We start from the raw sequence: 25,934 nt of genomic DNA, 5'->3' as shown, positions 1-25,934 counted from the left end.
AGCAGGAGAGGCCTAGTGGATGTCTCTACTAAATAAACCAAGAGATATTCATTGAGCACCTAGAAGGACCAGGTTCTGTACTAAATAAGATGGCCCCAAGGAGCTAGAAATTTATTAAAGAGAAAAGCAATTGAAACTGTGACCCAGAACATGTCTGAAGGAGGAGAATGGTAGGAAGGACAAAAGGAGAGAAGAAGATGAGAAAGGAAATAATGGAAAACATTAGAGATAAAAAGTTATTTGTTATATACTAACTTCTATAATGACTGGAGAGAGTACAGCATTAAAAATGCAAACCATAGGGGGGCCAGCAGTTAGCGTAATGGCTATGTTGCTGGATTCCCACGTAGTCGACCACGGTTCGCATCCCGGATCCAGTGGCTTAAAACTCACGCCAGGCGCGTGTGTGTACGTGCCCAAGATCCCGAGAGGAGAATGGAGGAGAAGGGATTGTGGTGAGGCCAACCCCCCTGGGGGGTGATTTCTTGCTCTATGTCTGTCTGGGGAGTGCATGTGCCCTATAGCAAAAACCTCTCAAAAAAGAAAAAAATGCAAACCATAATGAGACCAGATGGTGGCACAGTGATAGAATGAAACACTCTGCATGGCTGTCCCACATGGAAGGGTACAGGGTTTGCACACAGAGACTTCTTTGTGTATACTGGACACTTGTGTGTTCATGATCCAGGGCTGGCTGAGGATGGATCACAGTGTTGGGACACTAATGGGAGTGCTGTTTCTCTGTCTTAGCCTCTCTCTCTCTCAAGCTCACAGAATAAACTTTAAAAAAAGTGAACAATAAAATGAAAGGAGTAGAAAACTGGAGTCAAGAAGAAAGAAAATATACACACATAAAAAAGCTCATCATGTAATGTGCGCTGTTGTGTGGTGGTTCAGCTATGGTAGGGGAGCTACAGAGGGATAGCTATCCTTGGGCAGGGAGTAAAAGCATCTGGAGGAAGTTTCCAGAGTGCAGGCAGCACCGACATTGGTCTTTGAAAGATGAGCAGGACTCTCTGGCAGCACAGAAGGTGGGAGAAGGTGTTCTGCTTGAATGAGCAGGGGCTTCACGATCTGGACACTCACGGCTTGTTCGGGAAAAGCACGGCTATTACTATTGCCAAAGGTCAACAGAGGTGGGGGGAGGGGGGTGGTTCCTGATGCTGATGTTGCTGGATTCCCACGTAGTCGACCACGGTTCGCATCCCGGATCCAGTGGCTTAAAACTCACGCCAGGCGCGTGTGTGTACGTGCCCAAGATCCCGAGAGGAGAATGGAGGAGAAGGGATTGTGGTGAGGCCAACCCCCCTGGGGGGTGATTTCTTGCTCTATGTCTGTCTGGGGAGTGCATGTGCCCTATAGCAAAAACCTCTCAAAAAAGAAAAAAATGCAAACCATAATGAGACCAGATGGTGGCACAGTGATAGAATGAAACACTCTGCATGGCTGTCCCACATGGAAGGGTACAGGGTTTGCACACAGAGACTTCTTTGTGTATACTGGACACTTGTGTGTTCATGATCCAGGGCTGGCTGAGGATGGATCACAGTGTTGGGACACTAATGGGAGTGCTGTTTCTCTGTCTTAGCCTCTCTCTCTCTCAAGCTCACAGAATAAACTTTAAAAAAAGTGAACAATAAAATGAAAGGAGTAGAAAACTGGAGTCAAGAAGAAAGAAAATATACACACATAAAAAAGCTCATCATGTAATGTGCGCTGTTGTGTGGTGGTTCAGCTATGGTAGGGGAGCTACAGAGGGATAGCTATCCTTGGGCAGGGAGTAAAAGCATCTGGAGGAAGTTTCCAGAGTGCAGGCAGCACCGACATTGGTCTTTGAAAGATGAGCAGGACTCTCTGGCAGCACAGAAGGTGGGAGAAGGTGTTCTGCTTGAATGAGCAGGGGCTTCACGATCTGGACACTCACGGCTTGTTCGGGAAAAGCACGGCTATTACTATTGCCAAAGGTCAACAGAGGTGGGGGGAGGGGGGTGGTTCCTGATGCTGAGCCAGTCATCCCACTAGTGGCACCAAAGCCAATAGTAAAGTGACTGCCAAAGGCACCTGTCACTCCAGACACCCATTCCTGGCCAGAATTCCTCTCTGCTCCCTGATGTCTCCTAGTTGCCTGCCAGAAGGACCCAATTCAAAGCCAGACACATTTTTCTGTTTAGTTTCAGCTCTTATGTCAACAAAAAGCAAATATCCCCACCGTCTTATGATCACGAGCTGGGACTGTATAATTTCCTATGTGGAGCCAGCCTTGGGTGATAGGAGCCATTGGTCAGCAAGAGGGCCCTGTGGTTGACTCCACCATCTGGATGGCAAAGGGGGAGATCCCACCTTACTCTTCCCAACTTGGACTCTGTCTTTACACCCTTATCACAGCCTAGGAGGCTGTCTTCAACCCCACAAGCCACTAATTCTTTAAAGAATACCCCTCAAACTCTCCTTATATTGCCTGTTTTTCTCCTGGTTTTGTTAGGTATTTTATCTTAAATTTGCCCCTAACTTTGAAGCATTAAAAACATTCCCTTTTCTTCTCTCTCCTTATGTACCTATCGCATAAGTGTACTCAGTTCCTACATTTATTTTTTGTTGGTCTTTTTTTATTCTTGTTATATCTTTTCTTGTGTGGACTTATATTTGTCTAAGTTGAGATGTGCTAAGATAATAGGAGATGGGGCTTTATTTTTCTCACTAAAGCATTGTAGACCAAAAAATGGGCTCCTCATGGTTCATTAAAACTGTTTTCTCTTAGCAGAGCCTAAACTATCTAAAGCTGAAGATTGTGCCTTTAAATTTTGACCATTTCTAAGCAAGTGATACTCTTGAAAAGGTTTACAACCTATTAAGCAATCAGTTGGCACAAAATGAAAAAAAAAATCCCAATCTTAACAGCCCACTCATATCTGACTAACAATCATGTGTCCACTCTCTTATGATACCACATCTTTCTGATTCTCTTTCCAAACACTATTGTACTTTGCCTAGTGCATCCTTTCTCAATCTCACAATGAGGTCCTATTTTTGAATGAGTGATTTCATGATTAAAATTACTTTATAGAGTATTGTAAATTATCTAAATGAGAGATGGAAAACCAAATTCTTAGTTGAGCGTGTATTAGCTTTCTCATAATAATGGCAGCTGAAGAGTCAGAGTGTTATGTGTTTATCATTTTTCTAAAAGCTTTAAAATTATTTCCAACCAGTTATAATGGTTCAATAAGATAAATACTTGTTCTGATTATTTTACAACTGTGAAAACAAAGGTTACTTTCTCTCATTTTTCTTTTTTGTCCAAAGTTATACACCTAATCGATTGTGCAGCCAAACTCTCATTCAAATCTGTCTCCTGAACCACGATGTTAACCAATATATACTATCTCCAAACCCCCTGAAATCCTGGAAATGGTGCTGTAGAAATTTGGAACAGAGGTTGTATACATTTGTAAGACTCAGCCAAAGCCAGAATTATGATAGAATCTCTGCCTTAGCAACAGATTTCATGCTGTTGGGTAGGAAAATCAGGTTCTATTTCTCCAACCTTATGTAAGGGAAATGGAGGAGCAATGGCTCACAGACAAGTTGCTCACAGACTGCGACCAATCTTGCCTGCTAATTTTGGACAAATCTACTGTAATATTCTCACATTGAAAGACAAAAAAAAAGTGGGACACAATTTCTTAAGAGGTGTCAAAAACAAGGAAGAAGACCAAAATAAGCATTCCCATTAACTGCCTACCCGGAGAGAAATTTTCATTCTAGTCAATCAGTGGGAGGAGGGTGAGACACGGCAGAGGCTGAGGGATACGGAATCAAGGATGGCAAAAAAAAAAAGCAAAATATACAGGACATAAGAAATGGAAAATTATTTGTTGATAACACGTATGTTGATGTGCTTGATTGAGCCAATATGCAGTGTATTCTGGATGGAAAATTCATTGTGTATGCTGTAATAATGTATAGTGAATTCATGTAAAAAATAAATTTAAAGAAAAAAATTGCACATGCTCTTACATGACTTTCATTTTTACAAAGCCATGCCCTTGTTTTTTCCGTTTTATGTGATAGACAAACATCTGCCCTTTCCTGAGCCAGCCAGAGAGAAGAACGTAATTAGCGTCCTCTCCAGAAGCTTGGTTCTAATGGCTGTGGGTGTTCAACTCACCTGTATGGGCCAGAGGTACTGCCCGCTGCTGGTCTGAAGGGCAAATCCCCTTTGACAGGTGATAGCACACTTCATGTGACCTGGGCCACTAGAGGTACAGTTCACCGCATCTGCATGGTCAAGCAGCAATGGTGCACAGTTGTCCTGCTCCCCATGGGACTGATAGACACAGCTGCAGTTGACAGAAACAAAAGCATCTTAGGACTAGCTCTAAATAGCAATGACTTTGCAGCTCCCTTCAGGAGGGACCTCTATAACAGGGAGAATATTTCTTCTCCAAAACCTGAATTTAGTGCATCATTTTCTCCTCTATTACCTAGAACCATGTGGCATTATAAACATAAACAACAACAGCTAACAAGTAATTAACCAGTTCTTTATAGCTCTTCCATGACAAACAGATGGTGATAAGACAAAACGAAGATGGATCTCGAGTTCTGGATGACCTCAGAGATGAATAGGTTGGGAGATGGTACTTGGAATATCTAACAACCACTATTGCTGATTCTCAAACAATCCCAAACCAGTACTGCTGGATCCCAAACAGTCGAAAGAACCCCAGGACAAAGCTTAGGAAAGAATGGTTCCTGAAGATCCCTGGTTGTGCCAGGTAGCAATTTTTTAGATGTTTGATCACAGGAAGTCCAGAAAACCCTGCAGGAAAGGCCTGGATATTTGAGATGGCAGAAAAGAAAACATTTATTTACTGATCGATATGGAAATATTTTGACAACTAAAACAACCACAGCAGTGTATTCACTCAGTATCAGCACAGCCTCAATAGAAATGGAGCTTATTGCAGGAAAAGGAAACTTAACACCTATTGAATCCCTGCCATGTGCCTGACATTGTGCTAGGTGCTTCCAGAGACATCCTTCAGTAGAGAATTTCTATCTGGATCACTAAGGCCAATTGATCAAGAACAAGAGAGACGATAAACTCTCCAAGGTTCAGGAAGACTCAGAATAGAACATAATAGCAGCAAGGATGGAATGAAGCAGAGTGTCAACGTATAGCCACAGAAGAGTCATACAAGTTAAAACTAGGGCATTGCTCTGGGTTTGTACCCCAGTTCTACTATTTACTATCCTTGTGTGATTTGGACTGAGTTATTCAGCCTCCAGTGTTTCAGCTTGCTCCCTATCATATGGGAATAATAGTGTGTATCTCATAGAGATTTTACTGTTCCCAAATTACTTCCCTCTGTTTCTCCACTACAAGTGGTCCAGGTCCTTCCCACATTGCTCTGTTTCTGTTAGCAACCCTGTTTTTTAGTTCTCCCATTTCTATACCTTTGCTCAGTTTGTTGAGATTTCTAAAAGGTTTTCCTCCTCCGAGAAGGCCCTCCAAATATTTTTCTTCTTTGAATTTCCCAGTTAAATTTTATAAAGTGACTTTTATGAGGGGACTTCCAAAAGTTTGTAGAGAAATTAAAGTATGAGTTTATTTTGGTGCAAAAAATACTTGGAAATTCATGCCTAGTTTTCTCATAGAATGCATTTTTTCTATGTACTTTTCTTTGAAAATCTTCATATAAATGCATTTTCCTCTTCTTTAAATAATTTATTCTTTTATCCATAAGGCAATTAGTATCTGAGTGTCTCTTAAATGTTGAATCTCCCAACTAGATTATAAAGTTCTTAAAAAGAAATGCTGATTCTCATTCTCTTTTATATTCACCATACACCTCACTGTAGTAAACACAATAAAAGTTTGCTCAATTAAATTTGTTGAAACAGCAAAGCACATCAATAGCTATTGAAATGGGAAACTTGTTAAATTTTACAGTGACAGATGGGCATCCCAAAATACAAAAATGTTGTCACCTAACAATGATCCAACCATGTTTTTCCCACTCATTCGTTAATAAACATTTGCCATGCATTTACTGTTTGCAAGGCACTGATCTGAATACCGGTGGAGTAAGTACAATGCTCTTAAGGAGCTCATAGTCTAGTGGGAGAGATGAACAAAATGTTTCTTTGCTCTTGTTGGTTCCAGTGGTGCTAATTACTAGCCAGAATAACTATTGTGAATCTCATCGCCATTAACATGTGAACTATGTTAGAGATCAATGATTTTTATCAAAAAGTTGGACAACAATATAAGAAAGCAGAAGATAAAATTTCATTGAGTACCGACCATGATGCTTAGTGTTTAAGCACTGTGCATAGGGAACCAGAACCCATATGGCTAACTGTGGTTTGAATCCTGGCCCTGGTGGCTTGAGAAACATCCTGGGCATGTGTACATGTGTGCCCCAAGTCCCGATGGGGTGAAGAAATGGAGGAAAAAGGATTGTGGTGTAACTATGTCTTATTTGGGGGAGGGGTCCCTCTCTCTTTCTTTTTTATTCTCTCTCATACACAAGCACATATGCCATCTGGAAATTTAAAAAAAATTGTCATAGAATATGCACATGCTGTCTTGAGATCACTGAGAGTTGGTTAAGAAGGCACTAGATCCCAAGGGACAGGTTTGATCTTTTTTTTTTGGAGAAGTTTGTCCTATAGGGCATGTGCGCTTACCAGAAAGACAGAGAGACATAGAGAAACAGAAAGTGAGAGATCACCCCCGAGGGAGTATGGCTATGCCGCAATCCTTTCTCCCCCATTCTCCTTTTGGGATCTTGGGCACACAAACACATGCGCCCGGTGTGAGTTTAAGCTACCGAGTCTGGGACGCGAACCATGGTTGACTACATGGGAGTCCGGCGACATAGCCATTAGGCCAACTTCTGGTCCAACATTTGATCAAAATATGCTAAAATTGCTGCCTCAACCTTATACTCAGTAGATTTAAATCATATGCCAGTGATACAGTCATTTCTTCTTTTTTTTCACTTGTTAGGTATGAGATGGAGGAAATGAAAGTGAGTGGTGTGAAGGAAACTTTCCATTCTTCAAGTCCTGGTTCAAGCCCCTGAGATGATGTGGTATGCATCATGGGACCTGGTGAAGGGAGAACATGTGTTGCAGAGAGAGGGGATGTGGATAAATTCCTCAAATCCAATGCTGATAATTGGGTTATCGATATAGGAAATAAATCTTTGTCTCTGAGACTATGCAACGTGTCTGGATAAAGGAGCTAAAACCTGACCATCTTTTATGGGATGAGCTCAGAACGGCTCATCAGCGAAGCTAAAGAACTCTAAGCTGCACAGATTCTATGGCACTGACATCCTAACACACCTCGTTGGGCATGCGGAGTGGGAAGTACCAGAAAACAGAGAGCCATTAACACTCTGGTTCAGGTCAGTGTATTGCTAAGAAATTAATGTGAATGAGTACCTGCTGTTTTAGTGACTTAGTCCAACTAATTCATGCCATCATGGAAGACAAATATGTGCTGAGAAGACGTACAAAGCAACGACTCTGAATGAGCCTCCTTCCATCAAGACTGAGTTCCATGAACTACTGTTGCCATGGCTACTGGTGTGCAAAGTCCCTCCAGCACTGGCAGCAAGTAGAAGACTGAGACAGGGGAGCGTAGGAGAAGGAAAAGTGGCATGCAATAAGACTAAGATCAGAAAAAAAGGACCTAGCCCAGACCTGTTTATGAAGTGAGAAATGGTTTTAGGGCAGCTGCTGCAAATTCTTTCACTAGCTTATATTTCCATTTGCTTCCTTTTTAAGGAATTTGTTTTATGAGGACGGTATTTGTCAGGTCGTTAGCTTCTGATGGCATCTGGTACCAATTGCAGACTTCTCTCCCTTGCACCCCAAACCCAAAGCCCCTTTTGTGTGTCTCTTCCACTACAAACACTGCTTCTCTGAGTGAGGCTGCCCTGCACTCCAACATCCAGTTCTACCAATCCATTCTCCTTCCGACCTAAGGCGATATAAGCTCTGATATCATCATAATAATGCTAATAGTAAAAATAATTCACCTTAAAACCTCTTGAAAGATTTCTTTTTATGGTTTTTGGACAAATGTTAATGAAAGTGGCAGAAGGGAAGCCTTACAATGCCCCAGAGAGGTGGGAAGTTAGTTATTTATCTTGGTTTGACATACAAGGAAACTAAAGCTGTTTGGAGACTGGCTGGAGGCCACACAAGGAGTCAGAGGAAAATCCTCAGGCTGGAACTCAGAGCCCTCACTCTCAGGGCCACCCTGCACCACAAGGCCATTTCCCTACGGTTGAGACTGTCTGTTTTCATGTTGCTTTCTTCCCAAGAGCTCCTCAGGGTAGGCAGGGAAAAGTATAGAATATTTAATAGTTCATATTAGTTTCAAGCAGTTTTCTTTTAAGTGACAACAAATCAAAGTGTCAATATTTGTTCAGCTGCTACTGTCTGCAAGATGCCCAGTTAAGTGTGTTTTCTCCTTTGGCAATACCTCCTCATCCTTCCATCCACTTTTTCCAGATCTTTCCCACAGCCCATCACAATGTGTTCTCAGGTAAGGAGATGAATCCAGTCAGATGTGATTCACAGGTATTTCTATTTTAACAAGAGACAAAATGTTATGCCAAAGGAGTGAGTGTTCGTGCTGGGATCATCAGTCAGTGGGATCTTGGAAATCACATCACAACCTGGCCACCTGCCCATGATTCACACTTGCTCTTTGTCTCTCCATTACTTCTAGGCCACTCACTGTCTTGCCCCTCAAAATGTGCTTGAAACTTATGCCATCCTTGTCCTACACAGAACCTGCTCACGGGCACCCAGACACAATCCTAGAAACGTCCTGTAATGATGTGTGCTTTTCCTTTGCTGGTTGGGCACTGTGAGTGATGCCTGCACTTGAGAAACCTTTGTTGGCATAGTTCCATATACAGAACAGTCCTCATATCCCATGAGCCCTCATATTCCATCTCAATCACAGCTGTGCATTAGATTCACTTAGGGAGCTTTCAAGAAATATGGATACAGGGAACCAGCAGTTAGCGTAATGGCTATGTCGCTGGACTCCCACGTAGTCGACCGCGTTTCGCATCTCGGACCCGGTGGCTTAAAACGCACGCTGGGCGCGTGTGCGTGCATGCCCAAGATCCCGAGAGGAGAATGGAGGAGAAGGGATTGCGGCGTGACCATCCCCCCTGGGGGGTGATTTCTCGCTTTCTGTCTCTATGTCTCTCTCTCTGTCTTTCTGGCGAGCGCACGCGCCCTATAGCAAAAACCTCTCCAAAAAAAAAAAGAAAAAAAGAAATATGGATACCCAGGCTTTATGCCCTGGCATTTTGTCTGTAGGTCTGAAGTGGGATCCTAGTATCTGTGATATGAAGTTTCCATCTCTCTTTTTGTCATAGTAGAACTGAATGATTTTTTAAAAAATGAGATGGATGTCCTAGAAAGTTCTCTCTGAAGCTTCCTTTAATGTGTGTGTGTGTGTGTGTGTGTATTTTTTTTTTTATGAAAGATTTTTGCTATAGAACATGTGTGCTTGCCAGAGGGACAGAAAGCAAGAAATCACCCCTCATGAGGGATGGCTACACCACAATCCCTTCTACATTCTCCTTTCGGGATCTTAGGCATACACGCACATGCACTTGGTGTGAGTTTTAAGCCTTTGGGTCTGGGACTTAAACTGCTGTCTACTATGTGGGAATCCAGCGATGTAACCATTATGCCATCTGCTGGTCCCCCTCTCTGAAGCTTTATAGACATAACACAGGAAAGGTAGCAATTTCAAAATATAAATAGAGACATTTCCCCTACAACTGTGAGCTTAATAAAATTCAGTATGTATGTGTCTCTTAAATACTAACAAATTTATAACTGTAGATTGAACAGAGTCAACATCTATGCCTGAAGATATTGTAGATTTAGGGGCAGGTTCCCAAATTCTTCTGACATCTTTCAATGGTTTGTACTCTAATGTACAGTAGGAAGACTGTAGATGACAATAATATAATGTATATTTCAAATAGCAAGAATAGAGAATTTGAAATGGTCTCACAACAAAAAAAAATGCCAAATGTTTAATGTGGTGAATATGCTAACTACTATGACATGATTATTACACAATGTATAATGTATGGAAATATCACATTGTACCTCATAAATATGTACAATTATTATGTCAGCTTAAAAAAAAAGAAAAAGAGGGACCAGCAGTTGGCGTAATGGCTATGTCACTGGACTCAAATGTAGTTGACCACGGTTTGAGTCCCAGACCCGGTGGCTTAAACTCACACCGGGAGCATGTGCGTGCATGCCCAAGATCCTGAGAGGAGAATGGAGGAGAAGGGATTGCGGCATGGCCATCCCCCCTGGGGAGTGATCTCTTGCTTTCTGTCTCTCTATCTCTCTCTTTCTTTCTGGCAAGCACATGTATCCTATAGCAAAAACCTCTGAAAGGAAGGAAGGGAGGAAGGAAAAAGAAGGAAAGGAAGGAAGGAAGGAAGGAAGGAAGGAAGGAAGGAAGGAAGGAAGGAAGGAAGGAAGGAAGGAAGGAAGGAAGGAAGGAAGGAAGGAAGGAAGGAAGGAAGGAAGGAAGGAAGGAAGGAAGGAAGGAAGGAAGGAAGGAAGGAAGGAAGGAAGGAAGGAAGGAAGGAAGGAAGAGAAAGAAAGAAAGAAAGAAAGAAAGAGAGAAAGAGAGAAAGAAAGAGAAAGAAAGAAAGGAAAAACCATAATAACAGGGCATCTAAGTGAGTTTGGGTCTAAACTTAAAATCAGGATGGTATCAGCTCATATACTTTTCTAAGACTGATATACCACCTTCCATCAGGCACCCAGAAAAGCTTGACCATAACTTTTGGGATCTATATTTGTTTAGGAGAAATGATCAGCATGTTTTGCAAGAAACAGTAAGGTATGACGGAGAACGCAGTAGCCTAAGCCATGTGATCCGGGTTCTCGTCTTGGCTTGCACTGCTTATCTCAACGACGCAGGGCAAGACTCAGCCGTTCTGGCCCTCCATCTGCAGAGCTGTAAAATGATGAGGTTGAACAAGGTCCTATCAGAGGTCTCTTCCAGCTTTCACATGATATTTAATTTCATAGATGTGGTGACAGTGGTATTAGGGTGGGAGTACAGAAAACCCGTGAACAGGCAGGATATGTTAGAGAACCCAAGAAAGAGTTTCTCATAATCTTTCTTGCCCACTATAAATTTTTTGCTTAATGTCTCATCCTTTCAATTGTTTAGTTAAACAAAACATTGCAATTCATTTATCTAAGAAGTGCCACCATTGACTAAAGAGCATTCCCAGTGGTTTTAGAAACAGCTCCTTTAAGGCTAAATAGTAAAAGGGGATTGGATTTCTATCCATTTCCCCACTTGTTTTATTGATTCTTACTGAAATATGAGGGTGCAGGCTAAGAAGGAATATATGCTCTGGATTTGGCAGCAGATGGGAGTAGTATGTACAGAACGTGGAATGACCTGGAAGGGACAGAGTCCTCATTAATCTTTCTACTACCAACTGTAAAACTAAATGTAACAACAATAATTGCACCTATCCTTAGAGCTTTGCTGTTTCTCCAATCCAATAATAATAATAAAAATAATAATAATAAAGAAGTCTCCGCTCTGGCTGCCCAGTTTATCTCCTCCTCACCTCTGACTTCATCTCTGCTTTGCAGGACAGGAACTGGGTTAAATCTTAAATACATTTAATTAAGCCTTCTTGATCAGACCAATGCTGGTACTCAGGTACTATACTGAAGGAACGAACCAATTGGGAAGAGAAAATTAATTCAAGTTCTTTTCTTCTGGGTTCTCATTTGAAGGAAACAGGAATGGCAGCAGGAATTTGGATTCTTCTCTCATATGACAGAGCCATGATGACTTCATGCACTGTGGAGACTTCTTCCATTCCTGTGTCCTGGGAACATGGAGATTTCCCCTGCCACTTAATTTATGTCTCAGCATAGATTGGCTCCTCAAAATAGTCCTGTTGGGATATGCATATCACTTCCTAGAATGTGACATATTTGTAAGTGCAGGACTGAACTCTGGTGTCCCCAGTATTGAGTAATCTGTTTCACTTATTTCTAATTCTGGACACAGTTTTTACCATGCCTAGTTGTAACACTAGAAGTCTCATCTAAATGCCCACTGTCCTTCTAAAGAAAAACAGATTTACGCCATGCAGCCAAAAGTGCTCCCTTTCAAAAGCTTTGTCTCACCAAGTTTCAGAACCCATGATTTTAATGTAGATTATAAAATACGTGGAATACCAAAAAAAGTCAAAACAATTCAATTGTTGGCCAACACACAGAGAGCATGATTCCTAGCATCTGCCCTGGGGGAAGCAGAATCACTCATTTGAAACAAAGAAAGATCATACACACACGTGCGTGCGCACACACACACATGTATATATACATACATATATAAAATATAGGTAGAAATATGCATATATATTTTCCCCTATACCCCTACATCCCACATATACAATTTGCAAAGGCTATAAACATTTTGGGCATTTCCTAATGAGGAATGACCACCAGATCCCTTCAAATGACTGCATTACTGACTTCTTTCCTGCCTACTGTTTTTGCCCCAGATACCAATTAAACTACTAATTCTAGAGACACTTCCCTAGCCACATTCATAGGCCCCTGAGGAACTGTGAAATGTGGAGTCAAGTGAGGAACAACACAGTCCCACGATGGAGTTTAATGGGCATGAGCTTCCGACCACGTCACTCTCAGAACAGCACCCACAGGACAGGAAATGGGGTAGCTTGGTTTTTCTGTGGGCTATGTGCAAGCTACGGGTAAATGGAAGTCTTGAGCATTTGCAATCCAGCACTTTGAATACATTCCAAGTTCGCCTGTGGAAGTAGAACATAAAATACATACCGAGCCCTTTCAGGACTCTTCCTACCCACCTTGGCTTATTTTCCTTATAAAATTTTTGTACTCTCAACAGAATCTTCTATCATCTGTTCACCTTAGATTTGCCAGTCTTTGGTTTACATCAGATTTGGAATATCACTGGCTTCTGTTCTTTTGCTCTTTCTAGCATTCTTGAATCTTACAACATCAATGGCTCATTTGCTCATGGAGTGACAATGGCCAAACAAGGGAAGGATATCATGTGACAAGACTAGATTATGCCACTAAAAGTGAGACACAGGGATCTGGACATTGGACTTGCTGCCACCCCAGTCACCAGATTTCCTCTGCTTCCACCACTATGGTTTCACACAGAACCAGACACAGCCTGAGAGCTGTTTCAGCCAGAGTTTATGGTCAAATCCGTCAACAGTGTCTGTCTACTTGGCAGACTGGCAAAATGACAAAACCCTGGAAATATGGGTTTGTTTTTGTTTTCTGTGCTTTCTCCACCAGCTGCCATGAACACAGACCATACTGACAAGACCAGCCCTGAGCAAAATGAGAAGTAGGTGATATTTTGAAGTCATTCTTTTTTTTAGCACTACTTTTTTACTTCCCATGTTCCCCTAAATTTTGAGATGCCTACACTGAGTTGCGTTTCAGTGGCGTCTTGGTCTATTTTTTGAACAATCAAGGTCCATGACAGAATACTTCTTATAAAAACATTTTTTACTTCTAGTATATAGTTGCTATTTTAAAGACCTCCCTGGAGACTGTCAAGTCTTGAAGAAAACAGTTCATAATTGTAGAACTTCAGACACTGTGATAAGTCAAAGAAAAGTCACTGTTTCGAAGTCATTGTTTTGAAATCAGTCCATTCCTAGGAGGAAGACTCCAACCTGACATCTTCCTAAAATTCTTGTAGCTGTTTGTAGCTTTTGCCTGGAAGGTGCCACCCAACTGGTTCTCAGAATGTATCCTACTAAGAACAGTCTTAGAAAAGATAATGTTTTAATAAAGATTAGAATGATCTTAGCCACACTCCAATAATCATTCAGACATGGCCGTGTCCAGGGTCTTTACATTTTCCCTCTATAACCTCATGAGAAAAGAACAGTTGAAAAGATTCTGAAAGCTCCCTGTGCCTCCCAAAGCAGACCTGTGGTCCACCAAGCCATCCATCACTCACCAGGGAAATCAGAATCCTCACCAGTGAGTTCTCCTCCTTTTCTCTTATTTTATGGACAAACCATTCTGGGAAAAGGAAGTTGAGCAAGAAACCTAAGGAACAATTGAGCAGCTATAATTCTTTCCTTGCTTAAAAGAAACTAGGGAGAAACAAAAACAGATTCAACGTTAATTTGCTAAACTGCTTTGGGGGAGAAGATAATCAAATGAATAGAAATGCAATACATATTTTTATTTCTATAGTGCCTTTCCCAGAAAGAAGAAAGAACATTTCTCAGTATCCTGGAGCATTAGAAGGAAACCCTCTGCTAAAAACAACAACAACAACAAAAAAAAAACCAACCAACCAACCAACCAACCAAACAAAACAGGAGCCAAAAAATAAACAAATGCTTTAACCTGAAGTCCCTAAACAAAAGAAAGAAGCCCTTCACTTTGTGTGGCTTTCAAAAAGGAGGTAATCTGAAGATTCTACATAGGACTGAGCAAAGGAGAGGCCTGGCAAGATATCAGAACCAATTTCAAGCAGAGGAGGGAGAGGAAGGGTTGGCATTTCAAATCTGAGCTCCCAATAATTGAAGCACGATAGGAATTGGTAAAGCGGCAATCAGAGTTCCAGGGAATAATGAAGCATGAAGCAGAATGACAGATAATAGAGATGGAATGATCCCATTACCAGAAACTCATCACAGCGGGGATGGAATGCCAAGGTCCTGAGTTGAGTTCTGGCTCCCTGGACTGGGGCTCCGGGTCCAATACTTAGCCCTGTCTCAACCTATAATGCACACCTGAGTTCCTACATCTCCTACATGCAAAACACAGCCACTTTACCCCAGAAATTCTCTTGGGATTATTAAAGTCAGAGAAGTGAAGTTCTATGGAAAAGCTGCTTTTTTTCTACCACACCCCTCTACTCCCAACCAGAATCCAATGTCTACAGTGAACTCTCCATAAACAATGGAGGGCGACACATAACGTGTGTGTGTTTTACTTGGTGATGCAGGCTGTGTCTCGTCAGGCAGCAGATCCCCCTTCTCAAGAAGAGTTTTCTAAGGCTAACGACACCCTTTGTTTTTCCAGCAGAGGTGCTACTGAAAGGAGATTTGAAGAAGCCAAGTGACCTGGGTAAGTCAAGTTGAAATAGCATTAATCCTACATCTCACACAACTTCACGAATTGCACATATGTAATTGTTGATTTTTCTTCCTGATTTCACAGACCTTGTTTCAGGAAAGAGTAACCCAAAGAACAGGCTACATCAAGAAAACGAAGGTAAGTAAATTAATGTACATGTACAGAGGTACTTCAAAAGTTCATGAGAAAAACAAGATTACAGTACAAATTTCTTTTTTTTTTGAGAGATTTTCACTATAGGGCATGTGCACTCGCCAGACAGACAGAGAGAGACATAGAGACAGAAAGTGAGAAATCACCCCCCGGGGGGGATGGTCACGCCGCAATCCCTTCTCCTCCATTCTCTTCTCGGGATCTTGGGCACGCACGCACACGCGCCTGGTGTTGAGTTTTAAGCCACCGGGTCCGGGACGCGAACCGCGATCGACTACATGGGAGTCCAGCAACATAGCCATTACACTAACTGCTGGTTCCCCAGTACAAATTTCTTTTAGAACAAAAAATAAATAAATAAAGTCTGTGCAGAATTTTTTTTCTAGAGATTTCTGCTCTAGGGTACATACGCTCACTGGAAAGACAAACAGAAAGTGAGAAATCACTCCCCCCATCCCCCCCAGTGAGTGGGGATGGCCACACCACAATCCCTTCTCCATTCTCCTCTTGGGATTTAGGGCACACACACACATGTACCCAGTGTGAATTTCAAGCTGCCAGGTCTGAGACTCAAACCAGGGTCAACTATGTGAGAGTCCAGTGCCTTAACCACTAAACCACCTGCTGGCCACCCCAAGCAGAATTTTTAAATAGTAAGTATTTTCTGTGAACTATTTGAAGATCCACTCATACGTTCGTTTGCCTGTGTCTGTGAATCCAGAGCATTCTAAACAAACCAAACATCCATTATTCATTGACTACCCATCTTACTTTAATTACCTGATCCTCTTTTTTATAAGCATGGCTAGTAAAACATGGAAGGTATGTTAATAAAGCATATGTATATGTGCATTCTTTAAGACTTCTGCCATAGGGTGCATGCACTTTCTAGAAAGAGAGAGACAGAGAGAGGGAAAGTGAGAAATCAGTCCCCAAGGGGGTTGGTCACGCTGTAATCTCTTCTCCTCCATTCTCCTGTCAGGATTTTGGGCATGCACATACATGCACCTGGAGTGTTTTTCAGCCACTGAGTCGGGGACTTTAACCACTGAGTCAGCCACGTGGGATCCAAGACCTTAAATGTTATGCCACCCGCTAGCTTATATTATATATGCACATTTTTATACATGAGAGCTGAAGGCTGAACTCCAACTGATATCTAGAAGAACAATCTAATAGTAACTGGTTCCACTGCAAAAAGCAAATTCACAGCTCAAGGGTTGTGGCCTTGAATATAAAACCATATAAGCACACAATGTGTGGGTTTATTTCCCTTGACTCAAAGGTTGTGTTCATGCTTCATTTGCTTTAAGTAAATAGGAAAATACAGATTTATGATGAAAAGGGGGGAAAAAAAGGATAGAAGGAGAAGGAAAGAGGAGAAAATCTAGGGATAACATTGCTTTTTACAAAAATATTTAGTTTTTGCTTAAAAGATATACTTTCTTACAAAACTAAACATATTCTTAACCATACAATTCAGCAATCACACTCCTTGGTATTTTTCCAGAGGAGTAAAACACTTATGCCTGCACACACACAAAAAGAGTGCAGACATTTACAGCAGCTTTATTCATAACTGCCAAAACTTAGAAGCAATCAAGATGTCTTTATCCATTCAAGAGGTAAATAGATAAATAAACTGCAGTATATATAGACAATGGAATATTATTCAGTGATAAAAAATGAGATATCAAGCCATGGAAGAAACTTACATGCATATGAATAAGTGAAAGGAGCCAATCTGAGAAGGCTATATACTGTATGATCCCAACTATATAAAAAAGTGAAGCTATAGTCAGTAAAAAGATCAACAGCTGCCAAGGGCTTGGGGCAGCAAGTAGGAAACACATGGGTAATGGGAAATAGAGAACAGATGTTTAGGGCAATAAAAACATTCTGCATGATACTATATATGACCACGTTTTACTAGACCAAAATTGCTAACTTTCACTTATCCATCATCATGGAAGATCAGAATACAAATAATTTAAACAATAACCAAAAGATTTTTATTTATGGATTTTTATATAATTCTGTTATTTTCTAGTAAACAAACTAATATTACTGATTACATTTCACTTTGATGAATATTATAAAAATTTCAGTTGGACCATGGAGAAGGTGACTCTAATGAAGGCTAAGGAGTAAGACAAAGTGAATTTGGGGAGAATATTGGGCAGCTAAAGCATGTGGCTCTATCAGGATATGAGACACACATAATTAGATACTTATAACTCCATGGTCTATGCATACATTCACCTAGCCCCACCTACTACATGGTGGTGGACATGCTCCGTGCCTTCTGGAATCCAGGTGATTGCATAAGTCTCTCACCATGAGGGTGGGTAGGACTGCTGACTTGTTTCTAAACAACTGAATATGACAACATGTCACTTCTGTGATTATGTTACAAAAGATTCTAACTATTTTGTTTTGTTTTTATTTTAGTTTTTGGCTAGGAGGCTTTCTGCCTCATTAGCGTTGAAGAAATCCAGTGCCATTGATTGAGCTGTCCAGGGCAGAGGGCTATGTGGCAAAGAAGTGAGGGAGGCTTAGTGCACCCTTCCACTGGAAACTGAGGCTCTCAGTCTGATAGTCTTTTGGAACCAAATCCCAACTACCATGTGAACTTGGAAGTGGATCTTCCCCAGTTAAGCCTTCATATGAGAACACATTCCTTTCTGACACTTTATTATAGCCTTAAAGGGCACCCAGTGAAGCCTGGCCTAGATTCCTGACCCTGTGAGATTATAAATGTGTACCTGGTCTAAGCTGCTAAATTTGTAGTAATACTGTCACACAGCAATTCAACATTAACATGCCCATAAATCAGGCTTTCAAAATTAGTTTCTCTTTCTGGATTAACTGTACTACTAAACCCACAGAGAAGGGAATACTTTTTCTCAGATTTTCCATTCTCTGAGGAGGGAAGATATTTTTGACCCCTATGGGAGCTGGGTCAAAGATTTTTCTTCTACAAATTACCTCGAATCACCTAGATTCTGTCTAGAAAGTTCTCTAATCTGTATTATACATTTCCTGAACTTCCCTAAAAGTTCAAAACATCTTTACAACCCCACCCCTTATGACCGTTACTCCATCAAATATCTCCATTTCACCTGTATTATTTGGAGGCCACATTTATGCTTCATCACTTTCTCAAAAACAATTATGTCTATTCACATAACTATTGGGTTGTCAGAAAGTTATAATGTGTTTTTGCATAGAAAAACAGAAAGAAAAAAGTCATGGCTTTTTAGACAACCTAAAAGATCTGAAACTTAGGTATCCTTTGATTATTCTAAAGTCATTTAATATTCATTTTTGAAGATTAATGTCTCATTCAATTTTATATTATGATACTTGGCTTTGATAAGCTATAGTTTAAGACAAACCTCAGAACTCACTATAATTTTATATTTATGAATATCTGTTACTTGTTTGCCATCTCAATCAGAGTGTGTATTTATACCGAACAAGCTAATGAGGTATTTATATTTTATGTTTGATTTGGATTTAACCTAAGTTCAAAACATTAAAAGAATAAAGTATATATTTCTACAATAGTTAACTCAAAAGAATTAGAAATTATATTGAAAAAAATGGTTTTAGTATTAAATCCAGGAACTTAAAGGACATCCTATGTTGAACATTAAAAAGCAGAGACCAAAGGATTATTTTTTCTTTTTGAGAGGTTTTTGCTATAGGGCACATGTGCTCACCAGAAAGACAGAGAGAGACAGAGAGATAGAGAGAAATCACACCCTAGGGGGGATGGCCATGCTGCAACCCCTTCTCTTTCATTCTCCTCTTGGGATTTTGGGCACACACGCACACACTCCCAGCATGAGTTTAAGCCACTGCGTCTGGGACTCAAACCGTGTTTGACTACATGGGAGTCCAGCAACATAGCCACTACACCAACTGCTGGTCCCACAAAGGGTTAATTATTTGTCTTAGTTATTTGTCAGGACCTTCTCAGCCAGTTGTCAGGCTGTTGCTGCTCAGTTCCAAATCCACTCTTAGTTGTCCTACTGCCTAATACTAGAGCCGGACCTATAAACACTTTTCTTTTGCCTGCTAGCATGATGACAGCACTGGGAGATGCTGCAGGATGGAGGGGCTTATCTCTTAATTCCCTTGTGCTCGCCTCTCCTTGCTTCCACAGCACTAGACGTCCAGTAGCACTTGGGACAACAGCGGTGTTCACCACCGAGTCTCAGTGACTACAAGCTCCAACAAACATCCGTGGTGTTCCAGTGGATGCCTGCTCAAGTTTCATCAGTGCCCAGTGGGTGTCCTCCCAGAACATTTCAGCAGCACCAAAGGCAGATTTCCAGCAAGTGTCATTTGAGCCTTAGCAGACAGCTTTTTTTTGTTTTCATTATCATCAACAAATACCTTTTCATTTTTGTGTCAATTAAACGTATTTTTCTCACTGTTTCTCTCTCTCCCTCTCTGTTACCCACTCCAGTAATATCCCTGCCCTTACTCTCTCTAGTATCTACAGTGACCTCCCTGCTACTATCTTTCCAAACTTTCAATTTCTGCCATAGAGCACAGATAATCAATATATTTTGAGTGAGTACGTACAAAGTCTGTCATTCATACTCTGGATTGCGTCGCCTTGCATAAAGTCTTCCATGGCGTCTACTTCGTATCAAATGTCAGGGTCTCATTGTTTTTTTATGACTGAGTAGTATTCTATAGAATAAATACACCACATTTTTTCAACCCACTCATCTATTTTGGGATAATTGGGTTGAGTCTATGACCTAGCAATTATAAATAATGCTGCAACTACCAGTCTTATCCTATGGAACCTTAGCAAACTTTTCTGCCATCCAATGTGCCACAGCTCCACCCCTACAGTCAGGTTTGACTCTCAGCTTCAGGTGGGAGCCCCCTCCACATTTGTTTCTTCCTTGGATACTCTTTGGTCAGTCATAAAAGTACTGGCTGTTAAAAAAAAAAAATACTGGTTGTTTCCTTTATCCACCATCCTTCTTTAGAATTTTCTCTATCTATATGTTATCTTACTACTAAGTTAATATCCTCTTACCAGTTAATAATTATTTATATTATATAGTCCCTCCTCCAGTTACTGTGTTCCAACTGGACTCAATTGGCATAGAATTATACTGAGAACGCAACTGGGAGCTAGATCTACAAAGTAGGATTTGGGGATGAGTTTGGCTGTGCCTTTGGACGAGAGTACCACATTGAGTTGCTTGTCGATGGCAATGGGTGTTCGTCGTCCATACTGCACAAAACTTTCAGAGCAATTGAGCTGTCATCATGAGTTGATTGTGATGAAGGGCCAATTTAAACAAGTGTCGTGGGAGCCCAAGTGACTGTTGTATCTGTAGGTGTCCTGCACATCTCTGGCTGAACGTGATACAGTGGCAGAAAAGAAGGAAGCACACTGAAACAGAAAGAGAAGCCTCTTCCTCCTGCAATGTTTCTCAAGTATCCTCTACCGACAAATCTTAACACAGTGCCAGTTGGCAAAGGACAAATATCAGTGAAATCTAGCTCCAGTATAACAATGCAGATGATGAGGAGGGCTTGGAGCTGAGAGGCAACAAACTGATTGGTAACTGGCATGTCTTCTAAAAGAAGGGTGATTAAAAAGTAAAGGTGGTAAATGGTTTGAAGACTACCATGGGTGGTGTTCCAGCCTGGAGATAGAAAGTGCTACAAACCCCACATGCATATTTTCAGTTAATTTCACAAGAATACTATGAGGTAATTTTCCCCCACCTCCTATTTAAATATGAACAATACAGAAAAATATATAAATTCTTAACAATACCAAAACCCAAGCCTGGCAGCCAGAATCTGTGAGGATTTCCTCTTGATAACAAAATACATTGAAGTTAAATTGAGAAATATTGTTGGAAGCTAAAACGTGCACTGTTTGATTTCTGAAAAACTGTGAATAAGGAATAGAGACATACTAAAAAAGAAAGGGAGAGGAAGAGGGAAGAGGGAGAGGGAGAGGGGGGGAGAGAGAGAGAGAGAGAGAGCATTCTTTCTTCATTCTCCTCCATTCTCCTCCTTACTAAAAGAGGGAAACAGGTCACCCCTTCTTCAATCCTTGACCCCTGTAAAAGCCAGAAAACTAAGCACTGTTTTTTGTGCGTCGGAGATTTGTTCTCCATTATTCCCGTAAGTACCATCCTTTTTTAATTCATTTTGAGACTTCAGGTCAGAAAGTATAAGGATCTGGGTGAGATGAGGTGGAGGTGAATGAAGGTGTAGAACCATAGGTAAAAGACATTGTAAGCAGGCAGATAAATGTCTTAAAGGCAAAACTGCTACCAAGTCCTAAAGGATTATAAAGGCTTAAGGATCTTGAGCTAAATTTTTAGAATAAAATCCTGGAGCAGTTTTACATGGTAAAATCCTACTGTCTTTATATAAAAACAGTGCATTCAAAATAGAGAAAAGTTAAAAAAAGGAAAGAAAAGGACAACAAATATTTTTCAGAAAAGAAAATACAAACCAAAGGAAGGCAGGGATGGAAATTTAATTTTCGACGAAGTAGAATAAAAGCCGAAAGTATTTAAAGGAACCACAGGATTGACAAGAAATATGATCCTAATAATGATAAAAGTCATAAACAAGTAAATACCTAATCATATAATGTCAATTATAAAAAGCATAAATGAGTTGACATAGAAAGAAAACCTGAAAGAAACACAATTCTTTGGAAAATTTCTACCACATTCTCAACTTTTTCATAGGGAAAGTAGAGAAGTCTAGGAATAGAGAAAGTGTAAATACTGCAAAAAAAAAAAATGAGTAGTTGGACGTTTCAAACATTGTCATCAGCCCATGTCCCGGAAAAGGAGGTACTGTTCTTCAGCTCCAAAAGATTAAGTACTGTGGGATCTTATGGGTATACCATCAGGTAGGACCAGAGAAGTTACAACCAACTTTTCCATTGCATCCAAGTGACTAGAACAACAAAATTCCACTGAAGGAGAAATCATGTGTCCATCAGAAATTCTTGTCTATCAGTAAATTATTCTCAGCTTGACTTGTGAATTTCCAAAGTAGAAAATGAAAATCTTGATCATCTGAACCTAATTCACTGAGGCAAATTAACATCTTACTGCCTGGATTATGTCTCAGACACACTCTAAATCTCACTACATTAATAAAAAAGATAATTCCTTCCTTTCAAAGCTGTCAGTGGTTGGGGGTCTGCCTGATCCTGATACTGTCATCAATTGTGTAGAACCTTTCCCTAAAGCGGCTAGAGCTGGAAACAGCTGGAGAGTAAGGATGAATTACGCTCTTGTTGGGTGACGGAAGCCAAAACCAGGAAAACTGTATTTGATTTTCAAGACTAACAGGTTCATAGTCGAGGGACTAAGCTCAAAGAGCAAGTTCATAAAATGGGTAGCCCTCATAACATAATGGAAAATGAGACTAAGATATCAAAGCCATGGGGTCCAGGGAATGAAGAGAGAATGACCTGTTCTCTCTCTTCTTTCAGGACATCCCTATTCCTTTTGCTCCCCACCTCCCAGCCCCAGAATACAAAAAATGTATGCCTTGGTTGCCAATTGCATTTCTCAATTTAACTCCAATAAATCTTGCAATTAGGAGAAAATTATCATAGATTTTGGCTCCTACTCTTGGTTTAGATAAAAGTTTTCATATTTTTTTCTATATTGTTCATATTTAAGTGGAAAGCAAGGAAAAATTACTCTGTCTGAGGCAAAGATCATGAATGCTGCAGAACAGCCAGATTTAGGATGACTGGCTTTCCACTGAGATGCTGTGGGCCAGGCAGGCTGTTTTAAAGATGCTATGCAAAGTGGTAGGAGGAATAAACCACTGGTCATTAATGGTTAAATACAAAATGGATAACGTATCTTCCATTGCCAGGCATCTGTCAGCTCTTCCCTGCCCATGTAACTATTAATGGAATTCAGGTCATCAGGGGTAAGAAGGAGGTAGCCAGGAATCCCTCTCACTATGCCCAGAATTTGAGGCTTTCAAATTATGGTCTATCTACATATACAGCTGTGAATGATAGAAGGTTGAAAAAGACTTTCATTTTTAAAAAAATACATAGAGATTCATATTTTAAATATATGACACTAAATATATATAGGATCTATTCAGTTCCCTATGTATCAAAATTTACTGTATTGCACTGATTTGCTGGCTGAGAATGAAAAGCCAATTTGCATGGCTCCTGTCAGTCATATGCGGTTTGGAAATGCTTATGCATTCCAGATACATTCTGTGTACACTGGAGAATCATATCCTATTTCTACTGGTTTGCATGCATGCATATAAAACTTGTTTTTCCCACAGTGCCACATGAAAATAAGTGAAGAACTAGCTGCAGTGATCACAATTAATCAACTTCTTTGTGGAAACTTCACAGCTATGATGGTGAGGGGAATTCCTGTTACGTCTTGAGAGCCTGTAGCTTCTACTTATTTTTTTTGCTCAGTTCTTTTCCATGTGGCATTTAGAGATAAAATTGACAATGTCATTCAGCACATAGTTTCTGGTACTTATTAGGTGCCTGGGTATCTGTTAGATACTAAGAGATACTAAGCAGCATTTCCACTATAGGTATCTCAGAGCTGAATGGGGGCAAGAACAACAAGAATATATATAGTCAATACCCCATATGATCACTTCTTTTGTAAAGTTTGGATTATGTACTATGTCCTATGGAAACAGAGAGGCAGTTTGCCAAAACTTCACAGAAGATGAATCCTGATGGTAGAGTATGAGTTGAAGTGAAAAGGGACTGGAAGGCATTCAAGAAAGTAGGAACATTATGTGCAAAGTTCATCAACAACACATGTTTCAGGGACCTGAAAGAAATTTTATCTGGCTTAAGGCCAGAGGTAGAACTAATAGAGAAAAGAATTTGAAAATACATGAGAGGCAATGATTATAATAAGCAATGCTATTTTAATAGTCTACATTCTTGTGTTAATATTTAAAAGTGTTTATTCACTAAGATGACTTTCAAGTTGAAGACAACAATGTCCATTATCCAGACTCTATCCCTGCTGTTGCTCCCTCCCTAGTATTAGAATAATACATAGGGCTCATCTTACATAAACCACTATTACTGCATGTGCTAGACAGTTTCTAACACGGTCCTCAGTAATTGATACACTTATGCAAACCCCTCTCTTTGAGTATGGGCTGGACTTACTGATTCATTTAAGATGAACAGAATATACCAAAAGTAATGGACTGTCACTTCCAGCACTGTGTTTATAAGAGAACTGTGGGTTCCCCCTGGGGCAGTGTCCTAAATATTCATTCTCTCATTCTGTCCTGGATCATTAGCTTCCATGTCACAAGGACACTCCCACAGTTATGGAGAAACCCACATGTCGAGGATCTGAGCAACTTCCACGTGAGCATGTCCAATGCATGTACCTATGTGAGTAAGTTTGGCCTCAGATCTTCTAAGGCCTGCCAACAGCCACATGAATGAGCCTGCAAGTGAATTCTCCAGCTCTACTTGAGCCTTGAAATAACTGCAGCCTTGGCCAACAGCTTGTCTACAACCTCATAAAAGACCCTAAGCCAGAGACACTGAGCTGAGTTGCATCCAGATCCTTCACCCACAGAAACTATGAGATAATGTTTGTTGCATTAGGCCAGTAAATTTTAGTATAATTTGCTATACAGCAATAGATAACTAATGTACTATACTAGTTCTGCTTGTCCCCTACTCCATCAGGGTTAGGTTTCTGGTATATCCACAAGGGGCACAGTGGTACTAAAGATCCTCAATAGTAATGGAGCACTGCCTGGAACCTCAGCTTTTGTGACTATGATTCTGAATTCCTAATAATAAATAAATGATCTCACCCTTCCCCCCGAAGGAATTAACACTGTTACTTTTAATCCTACTCAGCTGACTAGACCACTCACATAATGACTCTAGCTAAACTACAGTACAAATTGTTGTGTTCAGAGTGCTCTTCCCAGCCTTGGGCACACCAACACTGTGAAGTGCACTCCCTTTACAGCTGCTGCTGAGAGTCCAGTGAACCACAAAGCTACATCTGTCTAGATGAAGACAATCACAGACATCCACAGGAAGACAAATATAGCTAATGCATTCCCTATCTCCACATGTAACACTAAATGATTATATGGCATGCCTTAGCAAGTAATTGTTAAACTTGCTACATACACTGTCCAGGTGGGAACAAGTTGAAAATATACATTGCTCAGGGAACATTGAGTTTTTGGCAGGGAATTTTTGGCAGTTTATACAACAATGTTGATTTGAAGTCAGTGGTTTTATATGTAAAAAAGATGTTAAGACCTTAACAAGGTGTTAAATATTTACATAAAATTATGCTCAGCTAAGGAAAGAAGGGAGAAATACAAAACTAAAGTGTGCCTTCTACAAATTATTCTTCCCTTGCTTCCTTGCTTTCAGTAGTTCTTAAACTGATTTTTCAGTTGGTTATAAAGCAACTATATGTACCTCAATGACAGCAGTACATTACAGTCACAAGAAAAACAAAAGAAGAATGTAAGGAGGG

At 40.5% G+C, this 25,934-nt stretch overlaps 1 protein-coding gene across 2 annotated transcripts in view; it reads right to left on the bottom strand.

The window, feature by feature from the left end:
* Nucleotides 1–25,934, bottom strand: part of PAPPA2 (pappalysin 2) — a 327,575-nt gene that overhangs the window by 98,570 nt on the left and 203,071 nt on the right. For both annotated transcript variants that reach the window (XM_006160881.2, XM_027776745.1), the window contains one exon: nucleotides 4,169–4,340. In XM_006160881.2, the coding sequence (XP_006160943.1) occupies nucleotides 4,169–4,340 (172 nt within the window). The remainder of the gene's footprint in view (nucleotides 1–4,168; nucleotides 4,341–25,934) is intronic.

Source organism: Tupaia chinensis, unplaced genomic scaffold (assembly GCF_000334495.1).
Source record: "Tupaia chinensis unplaced genomic scaffold, TupChi_1.0 Scaffold000710_1, whole genome shotgun sequence".
In the NCBI taxonomy this organism is placed as follows: Eukaryota; Metazoa; Chordata; class Mammalia; order Scandentia; family Tupaiidae; genus Tupaia; species Tupaia belangeri.
Note: the sequence above shows the minus strand (reverse complement) of the source record. Positions and strands in the feature narration are given on the sequence as shown.